Source organism: Fukomys damarensis, unplaced genomic scaffold (genome assembly GCF_012274545.1).
Source record: "Fukomys damarensis isolate Sample0158 unplaced genomic scaffold, DMR_v1.0_HiC HiC_scaffold_24, whole genome shotgun sequence".
Taxonomy (NCBI): Eukaryota; Metazoa; Chordata; class Mammalia; order Rodentia; family Bathyergidae; genus Fukomys; species Fukomys damarensis.
In genome coordinates, this window is record NW_022900936.1 from 14,093,595 (window position 1) to 14,104,174 (window position 10,580).

Here is a 10,580-nt window from a genome sequence, read left to right on the forward strand (position 1 = left end):
GTTCCAGATTCTAGCTGCCTGACTCCCATGACTATTCTCTTGACTACTTTCAAGTTTAAAAATGTAACAAGATTATAAATTATTGGGTCCCCCTCAACTCAAAGAAATTTCATTAAAACAGAAAGAAATATATAAATTTCCAAAGGAACATTAAGAGATTTAAAAAGAGGGGGCTGGGGATTTAGCTCAGTGATTCTGTCACCTTCCTTGCAATCACAAGGAGCTGAGTTCCATATCCAGTACCCTAAAAAAAAAAGAGAGAGAGATTTTAAAAGAAACAAGTAAAATAGCAAGGCAACACAAGTTATAAAGCCCATAGCCAGGGGCTTGGATGTAGCTCAGTGGCACTGTGCCTGCAAGGTCCCGAGTTTGATCCCTGGTACTGGGAAAAAAAAAATAGCCAAAGAGAAACTAAGTTTAATGAGGAAAAGGTAGCATAGTAACTAATTATACAAGTAATAAAAAATAAAAGCCAAAGAGATTTTATAGGCATTAAAAAAAATTTAAAATATTATAAATTTAAAAATCAAGACACAAGGTAAAAACATTACAACAATTCTGAAGCAAATATTAAAACTTTAAAGAAAATGACCAAGTACAGTGACATATGCTTATACTCCTAGCTACTCAGGAGGCTGAGTCAGAAGATCATTTGAGCACAAGGGTTTCAGGGCAACAGTGAGACCCTGTCACTTAAAAAATAAAAACTAAACATATAAACTTTAAGGCAAACAAAAGAAAAACATAGAAGCAATTGGCGAACTCAGTCCTGAGCAAAGTCCTCGGCTAGTTTAAACATTCCTAGGCCCCAGTGAGCTTTCTCCAGAAAGGGACTCGAGGGCACTCACACTGCCCGATCTCCAAGGCCTTTCACTCTCTCCTGGAGGCTGTGTTCAGTGGGTCTCTAGCATGTGGGTTCCAGGCTACTGAATCAAAATTGTAGAAACCTGCCATCTCCTTGGCCTTTTACAAACTCCTGCACAAGTTTTCTTGAATGCTTTGCTGTGTTCTCCTTAGAGACCACACCTACTATGTCTTAGTCACCTTTCCTTGCTGTAACTAAATGCCAGACTGTGTAGTTTAGAAACAACAGCAACTCATTCCTCACAGTTCTGGAGCCTGAGAAGTCCAGAAGGAAGGTGCTGGCAGGCATGGTGAGGGCCTGCTTTCCGGGTTCACAGGTGGTGCACCCTGGCCTTGTCATCACATGGTGGCAGGAAAAGGGGTTCTCTTACAAGGCCATTAATCTTACTAGTCATATACCAGGGGACTATACTTCTCTGGGGGTTAGAATTTCAACATATGAATTTAAGGGCACACAAATATTCAGGCCAATACCATCCTAATTCTTTGGACTCCATTTCTGGTCTCTCATTTGATGACTATTTATTTATTGAGATACTTCCCAATGCAATGTCCAGTTGAAAACGCTGGTAACATAGCACCTATCCAATGGTTGAGAATGACTGTAAATAACTTTGTCTTTATTTATTTATTTTTTTTGGTACAGACGATCAAACTCAGGACCTTGAGCATATGAGGCAGATGCAATACCAGTGAGCTAAATCTCAATAACACTGTCATTTTATTTGTGATAAGTTCTATGAAGGAGAAGCACAGGAGCTATCAGAACAGCAAAGAGCGAATGTCTTGGAACCATCCAAAACGTTCTAAGGAAAGTGCTTGTTTATTGGAGTAGAACTTGCTTGGCCAAAAGAAAAGAACATTCAAAGTGGAGAGAACAGCAGAGGCCAAAACCCTGAGGTAAAAGATAAAATAGCATGAACTAATTTGCCCAGAAGAGAGAGGGTAAAAAGACCAAAGGGAGAAGATGCTGGTGAAATAAGCAGGAACCAGAACCAAAGCCAGGAAGCTGCATTAAGGATTTATGTCTTCTTCTTGGGATACAGAATCCACAGCTTTTTGGACCCAGAAGAAAAATTCTGCCTGATATTTTGACTCTATCATTATGAATATAGCTTAACCCAAATTACATAAAATTAATACATTCTCATCTAAACATCCTTAGCAATTAAATCAATTCATTAATAAATTACCATACACAAGATTTAAATTGATTTTAGCCTCATTTCCTGTTTACCAGTATTCAAAATAACATTAATTCAATTTTAATTATAAATTTACAATGAAAATTTATTTTATCCTCAATCTTAATTTTCCGGGGTCTACTTATAAAGTATAGTAAGATTTGAATTTTTATGTTCATTTTTGCTTATTCAGATTTTATCAAGTATAATTTTAGCCCCTTTTAGCTTTGTGTCAGATATGTTTGTAATATTCTCCTTGGGTTAGAAAATGAGTTTTTAGGGCTGGGGATTTCAGCTCAGTGTTTCCACTGCCTGCTTCACAAATACAAGGTCCCGAGTTCAATCTCTGGTACCACACACACACACACACACACACACACACACACAAACACACACGTTTTTATTTATTAAAAAATAATCCAGAAGAAAATTTTGGACTGTTCTATTGTGGAATCATATACTGTGGTAATTCTCCAACTGTGTAGTTTCAATTTATTTAGACTCCTAAAAATATTGAGGTCCTCCAAGGTCTTTTTATTACAGCCGTCAATAATCACTGTAATATACAATCTTACAAATTTATAAACATTAATTTTTAAAAATAATAAACATCACATTAACAGAAATATTTTTATTTAAAAAAACATTTTCCAAAGCAAACAAACAAACAAAAAAGATGACAGTGTTTTACATTTTCACAAATCTTTTTTACGTGGCTTTATAAGACACTGGCTTCTTACAGCCAAACTGTTGTAGTAGTTTACACCGTGTAGAAAACTTCCCACAGTGAAACAGAAGCACTAGATATGCAATAATCTTTTTTAAATGATTTTAATTATCCCTTCACGTCCGTACTCCCTGCAGTGCACGAGGATAGTTTTGGAACGCAGCGCAGGGGCACCGCTTCCTTAAGAAAAGGCACATCTGCCCTGACGCTCGTGCTAATTCTGGAAGATTACGTGGAAATTAAATTCAAGAATTGAGCTTTCCAAGCCTAATGTGGTGGCGCACGCCTGTAATCTCAGCACTCGTGAGGCCGAGGCTGGAGCAACGCCAAGAGTTCAAGGCCACCCTGAACTACACAGCGAGACCCAGCCTTTAAAAACAAAGACGAAAAAAAGTGCGCTTTCCAGGTTAGAAACAGCAAACGCCAAACGCCCAGACCACTGAGTCTGATGAGTGGGTAGAGTCGAGAGTCGGCTAAGCTAAAACAAACAAACGAAAATAAACACTAACCCACTAACTAACCAACCAACCAACCAACCAACCAACCAACCAACCAACCAACCAAAACAGACCCAGGCCGCCTGCGCACGCGCCAGACCGAGATGCAAAAGCGCTCTCTACGCTTTGCCTGAGGTTCGACCAGATCGACGATCGTCAAATCCTTCTGGCTGCGGGAGTTAATCTCATTCTCGCGAGGCTTCAGGAACAGGCTGGATTTGGGACCGGCCGTCCGGGGAGGAAGAGGAGGAGCTTGGGGCGTCGGCGCGCAGCGTCCCAGAAGGCTGTGCGCTCCCTTGCTTCCTCCGGATCTTCCGTGCGAGCGCTTGAACCGCTGCCTGCATCCTAGCCATGGCGCTCCACGTCCCCAAGGCCCCGGGCTTTGCCCAGATGCTCAAGGAGGGAGCGAAAGTAAAGGATAGAAAGACAGGGCAAGGGGGGAATGCCGCTGTGGGGTTGCAGCGGCCGCCGCGAAGGAAAATGGCTTCCTGACAGGCCGGGCGGGGGATGAGAAAATTCCAGAAAGGGAGTCGCGCTCGGCTGCCGCTCGCTGGCATGTCGGGTCTGCCTGACTGGGGATGGACCGAGGGACGCGTGGAGAGGCGAGGCTGCGGGATTCGCCTTCCAAACTTCCCCAGCTGGGCGAGCGAGAAGCTGCTCATGGGGCTTCCTCTCCATCCGTAAATCGGAGCTGGTTGGGCTCTCACGCTTCAAGGGAGTGAAGTTGGGTAACGTAGATGGGTTGTCGTGGGGACTGAAGCGCATTGGCACACGCTTCCTCGGATTGTTGCTTGAGGAGGGACAAGAAGCAGGCAGTCGCGAGAGGAGGGCGGGGGAACTGAGGCTCATTCTTGGCTTCTTGCTTCTAAAGGAAAAACAGGCGCCCCATGTAGTGTGCAGAAGTGGTGCTTTGAACTAAGGCTAGCCCTGGCCCTCAACTTTTAATTAGAAAATATTAATAAACCCTGAAAAGGTATTTTACCAGGAATGCCTTATTACCATTCGTCAGACCTAGCACTCACTATATACTGCACTAAAAATATATATGCTTTATGATTTGAGGTGTAAGTTGGTCTGTGACCCTTAAAAGGGTCATGCTTTATTTATACAACTAGTGAGGACATTTTATATCATTTATGAATATTAAATATTTGTAACCAGACAGACTCAGCACTATGAGTGCCAAATACTTATGTGCTTCTGCCTGTTTATTAGAAGTAAGATAAAAGTGTTGGTCCGAGGATTTAGCTCAGTGGTTCTGCCGCTTGCCTCGTAAGTGCCAGGGTCCAAGTTCAATCCCCGGTACCAAAAAAAAAGTTGAAATGTGATGAGTATTTTTCTTGTTAGCACCTAAGTTTTGAAAAGCCAGCAGTTGCATGGTTGTTGCAAATTCTCATTTAAACCAAAGTATGTACCCCTAAAAGTGTTGTTTCGTTGTCCTAAGAAGTTTTATTTTACAGCATTTTTCAGGATTAGAAGAGGCTGTGTATAGAAATATACAAGCTTGCAAGGAACTGGCCCAAACCACTCGTACAGCATATGGACCAAATGGTAATCTCCAATTTCATGTTTTTAGAAATACAGTAATTGAATTTTGTGTAGTAGCTCTTCACATTTTTTTTTTAAGGGTACTGTATTTAAATCTTGGCTTGGAGCCGGGGGTGGTGGTGCATGCCTGTAATCCGAGCACTCGGGAGGCTGAGGCAGGAGGATCACTGTGAGTTCAAGACCAGCCTGGGCTACACAGTGAGTTCCAGGTCAGTCTCACTACATAGTGAGACCCAGTCTCAAACCCCACCCCCCAAAAAAAACATAAATCTTGGCTTGGAAAGTTATTTCATAGCTCAGTATACCAGTGTTTCTTATTTGTAATTAATGACTCAGATCTGTAGAACAATAGGAGTCAGATGTTAACTTTTTATCCTGTGCATAGGATAGAAAAATTACAGCATTTTCACTGCTGACATTGTACTTAATATTCATTGTGACAAAGGTTAACCAATTTTAAAAAGTTAGAGGAGCCCAGCATCATAGCACCCGTCTATATAATCCTAGCACTCTGGGAAATGAGGCAGGAGGATTGTAAGTTCAGGCCCAGCCTGGGCAATTTAGTGACTTTGAAAGACCCTATCTCAAGATTAAAAATATATTTAAAAGACTGGGGATATAATTCAGCCCTAAGTCCTTGTGTTCAATTCCTAGTACCTCAAAAAAAAAAACAAAAAACATAGATTAAGAAAATTTTCTTTTGTCCTTTTTCCTTCAAGCACTGAATTTAAGATACTGATTTATGGAATAAGCAAGAATTATACTTTTAAGTGAATTATTGTGGTGTTGGGCATGTTAATCTGATATCTAGTAATTGAGAACTGGCTGCATGGCAAGCATGTTCAAACTCCATAGCAATCAGCAAAAATGTAAAGAGATTTTTGCCTCCTCCTTGTACATTATAGATTAGAAAGAAAAATAGATGTGTACTCAGAAAATCTGAAGCTATGAGATAAATCTTAAGAATAGATAGTATGTGTCAAATTTTTTTTAATTCAAAATAGAATATAAATTTATACTTCTTGACTAAATTTTCCTGGGTATTTGGAGAGGGAATTGAGTAACGGTTTTCGTGTTTTATTATTTTTAAGGAATGAACAAAATGGTTATCAACCACCTGGAGAAGTTGTTTGTGACAAATGATGCAGCAACTATTTTAAGAGAGCTGGAAGTAAGTTATTTTCAAAACAACCAAAAAAAATTAAGTGTACTTTAATCTAAGAATCTCTATTTCAAATGTGATAAAAAGGAACCTTTTTACAACTTGATTCATTATGCAGATTTGTAGACTTATATTTTAACATTTCAGCAGGTCAGTTTTTTTAAATCTCGTTACTCACGGAGGGATTGACTGTGATAAAGTACATTTGCTAATAACAAATTGATTGTCATTCTGTTGAGTGAAACAGAAGTGAATGATTAATGCTGTAACAAGTACTGATGACTTGTTGGAATTCTGCTATGTTTTGTCACTGTGGTGTCTATAGATTAAATACTGCCCGAAGAGTTATGGGGGTGGGGGTGCACCTAAGCGACTACAGCCATTTCTTATATGACTGCCCTGTAATTGAAGGTTATGTTCGTCATGTCATTTTCCTGATGCTTAGCCCTCAGTGGTGCTAGAACTTAATCTTGTATTTTAGATAAAAGTACAGGTAAAGTAACATCTCTAACATTTTAACAGTATGTTCTCAAGAATACATGTAATGCCACAAGATATTTTTGGAGAAACATGTCATAGTGAATGTTAATGTTGTACATGGTAATGTTCTCAGGAGATAGAACGGGTATGGAATCAGAAAAATAAAATCATATTGTTTTTTTATAGGTGTTTTTCTGTCAGTAATTCCTTATTTCTGTAAAAGTGTTTAAAATTAACTCCTGAGAATAAAATTGGGTTGGGGGTGTTTTTTAAATTTTATTTGTTTACTTGTTTGTTTATTTCTGTATCAGGAATCAAATTCCAGACCTTGCGCTTATGAGGCAGACCATGGCAACACTGATCTAAATCCCCGGCCTGAAAATAAAGTTATATAAAAATTTGATACACTTTTATGAAAAAATTTATACTCCCCCCCTTTTTAACTAATAACTAGTTTATAACCCTTACAAGAACATACAGTAAAATCAATATTGCAGCTCTTAACTAAGCTAAGTGGTGTCTATTTTAGTTCCTCTGAAGACTTTTCAAATGTCCAGGTTTAGCTGTTGGAATCACTTTATTTTTAATACAAGTAACACATAATGATATGCAGAACATTGTGGAGCTGTGTGTAATGGACAACTGGCTATCACAATAAGGTGTGTTCTGCCAGGGATCTAGCTCAGTGGTTCCACCGTCTGCTGCACAAGCCGAAGGATCCAAGTTCAATCCCCGGTACTGAAAAAAAATAAATAAGGTGTTTTCTGAAGTTGTACTGGTGCATTTGTGCTGACAAGCCTAGAGAGATTGGAATTTTCTTCTTGTGACTAGTCTAGTAGCAGTTTATAATTGTGATCAAATATAGTTAACCTGGTCTGTGTAAGGAAATCAGTTTATTTAATATTAAGGAGGCAATAATTTTTTGTTGCTTTAAGGGTCAAATGTTTTCACTTGGTATTCTCTTTTATACCAGGTACAGCATCCTGCTGCAAAAATGATCATAATGGCCTCTCATATGCAAGAGCAAGAGGTTGGAGATGGCACAAACTTTGTTCTGGTCTTTGCTGGAGCTCTTCTGGAGTTAGCTGAAGAACTTCTGAGGATTGGCCTGTCAGTTTCAGAGGTAGGTGTTTATAATTTACTCCCATTTAATTTTTATCTTCACATATGCTACTGTTTTCAACATGGAATTATCATCAAGGGAGTAGTTCTATTATTGAACGGTTTACTCTATGCCGGGCATTGTAGTGCCTCTGTTTCAAATGCAATATCTCATTTTAACCTCTAAAGAATCCTATTAGTGAGATCTGCTAAACCTGTTTTATTTTAAATGAGGACGGTGGGAGTTAAGTTAGAAAAGTCTTGTCTGAAATCCTGTTGCTAGTGATCAATAGAGTCTTGGATTCAAATGTTACTTGTCATCTGAGCCTACATTCATAATTAGTAGGCTCTGCAGTACTTGTTGTCATTTAATATTGAAAATAGGGGCCAGGGATTTAGCTCAGTGGTTCGGTGGCCTGCCTTCCCTGTACCAAAAAAAATTGAAAATAAATGCTGTGTTTATCGAATTACCAGAAATGATACTTTGTCATCTCAAAATCATGTATTTTAAAAAAATTTTTTTCCTTATGTTTTAGGTTATAGAAGGTTATGAAATAGCCTGCAGAAAAGCCCATGAAATTCTTCCTGATTTGGTATGTTGTTCTGCAAAAAACCTTCAAGATGTTGAGGAAGTGTCAGCTCTACTACGTACCTCCTTAATGAGTAAACAATATGGTAATGAAGCATTTCTATCCAAGCTTATTGCGCAGGCATGTGGTAAGTAGATAACAGTAAATGAAGGCATCCAAAATAAAGATTTTTAGTGTGAATAAGATATTTCTTCATATTTTTCGTATGTCTCTTCTTTTTAACAGTGTCTATTTTCCCTGACTCTGGCCATTTCAATGTCGATAACATCAGAGTTTGTAAAATTCTGGTAAGTTTAGAAAATGCATTAACACCATCTAAATTGCTCTAAGTCTAAATCATCCCTTGTGTTTTAGACGTCGTTTTTATGTATTTTATATAGGAGAACATAGTTGTATGGTTTTGTGCATTGGCATCCTGATGTCAGTGTAGATGGATTTGACCCATAGCAGTATGTGTTTGTGTTTGTACATGTGCTGTGTATTTTCTGTCTACAAATATGTACTGCCCACCTTCCCATTAAATTGCAAGTACTGTATAGACAGCTGCTCCTGGAATATGGGTACCAAGTTCATACTGTGCACTGTTAATGCATGAATAAGTGACTCCAAGGTGTCGTCATGTTTGCTCTTCCCAGTATAGTGAAGGGCTTCCCCTGCGTAAAGGTGGTTCCTTTGCACAGTGATTCCTGCCTTTAGCAAAATGATTTGTTTTATACCCACCACTTTACCCTGTGTCCCTAGATCTCTGTGTTGATATTTTACTTCTTGTGTACAGAATTACCAACTTACCCTAACGATGGTTTTGTGTTCAACCCTTAGGGCTCTGGTATCTTTTCCTCTTCAGTATTGCACGGCATGGTTTTTAAGAAGGAAACTGAAGGTGACATAACATCTGTCAAAGATGCAAAAATTGCAGTGTACTCATGTCCTTTTGATGGCATGATAACAGAAACTAAGGTATGTAAACCTCAGACCTTAAAAGTAAAGACTGGGGCTGATAGTTCAGTTCTGTTCTGGTGTTTTTGTACCTGGGATCGAACTCGGGACGTTGTGCTTGCAAGGCAGGTGGCAGAACCACTGAGCTAAATCCCCAGCCCTTTCAGTTTAGTTTTGAGGTAGAGTTTGCTTTGAAAATGGTATTTCTTAATGGTTGAAAACTGCAGGATTGTGTATGTTTTTAAATTAGATTTATATTTAAATATCTAATTCAACTAGTACAAAGTAAATTGGAGACATTAGATGGCAGGAGTATTGTTTATATTGTAAACTGCTGCCCCTTAACATTTCAGCAAGTTTTTAAAAAATGAGCATTTTGTGTTCTCTTTGCGAAAATTTGTTTTTAAAATTTTGGCATTCCATAGCATCCTGAAACCAAAAATAATGCTAATGTGAGCCAGGGATTTGGCTCAAGACCCCCCGCCAAAAAAAAAGCTAATGTAATTTGAAAATGGTAAGTCATTTTCTAAAATGTGTGTTTCTAGTCAGCAGTGGCTGGCTTCATCCTCCACATTCTCTCCCACCTTCCCTCTGCGCTCTGCCTCCCCCCACCTTTATTTTGAGACAGTCTCACACTTTCACTTTTCCTCGCCTCAGCCTCCCAAGTAGCTGGGACTGCACACACACACCACCATACCCTAGCATTGTTGAAATCAAAATTTTTGGTTTTAAATTTTCTGCAAAACTGGGATGGTCATTTAGTCCATATTTTAGGAAGAGTTTGAGAACCACAACATTGCTGTTTTGATGACACTAGTTGATCTATGTAAAAGACAAGTATGAGGTCCCGCATATCTAAAATAACAGTATTTCCCCATCTTTTCCACCATGTTCCTGTGAGAACAAATGAATATTTGTTTGTTTTTTGTTTTGTTTTTGCTTGTTTGTTTTTATTTTTGTACCCAGTTCAAACTCAGCACCACTGAGCTAAATCCCTGGCCCCAAATGCATCTGTTTTAAGATGAGAGGATCTAGGGCTGGGGACTTAGCTCAGCATCACCATGCCTGCCTGGCAAGCACAAGGTCCTGAGTTTAATCCCTTTACTGAGAAAATAGAGAGGATGTAGGAGCAAGCTGAGTATCTTAATTTCATAGATTTTTTTTTTTTTTCTTCTGTACCAGAGATCAAACTCAGGACCCTGTACTTGCGAGGCAGGCAGCGGAACCACTGGGCTAAGTCCCTGGCAAATATGTTAATTTTAATTTGCTATTTCTCAGGGCCTTCTCTTTTTTTTTTTTGCACTGGGGATTGAACCCGAGTCCTTACGCTTACAAGGCAGGCAGCAGAACTACTGAGCTAAATCCCCAGCCCATTCGTAGATTTTTGTATTGTACTTCAATATACATACTTCAGGGCTGGGGATTTATTTAGCTCAGTGATTCCGCCGCCTGCCTCACAAACACAAGGTCCTGAGTTCAGTCCCTACTACC

At 39.2% G+C, this 10,580-nt stretch overlaps 1 protein-coding gene across 1 annotated transcript in view; it reads left to right on the forward strand.

Annotated features, from left to right (window-relative positions):
• Positions 1 to 3,498: 3,498 nt before the first annotated feature.
• Positions 3,499 to 10,580, forward strand: part of Cct8 (chaperonin containing TCP1 subunit 8) — a 12,666-nt gene continuing 5,584 nt past the window's right edge. The window contains exons 1-7 of the mRNA XM_010608582.3: positions 3,499 to 3,683; positions 4,733 to 4,823; positions 5,912 to 5,991; positions 7,436 to 7,585; positions 8,100 to 8,280; positions 8,379 to 8,440; positions 8,973 to 9,110. Of these exons, the coding sequence (XP_010606884.1) occupies positions 3,624 to 3,683; positions 4,733 to 4,823; positions 5,912 to 5,991; positions 7,436 to 7,585; positions 8,100 to 8,280; positions 8,379 to 8,440; positions 8,973 to 9,110 (762 nt within the window). The 5' untranslated portion in view covers positions 3,499 to 3,623. The remainder of the gene's footprint in view (positions 3,684 to 4,732; positions 4,824 to 5,911; positions 5,992 to 7,435; positions 7,586 to 8,099; positions 8,281 to 8,378; positions 8,441 to 8,972; positions 9,111 to 10,580) is intronic.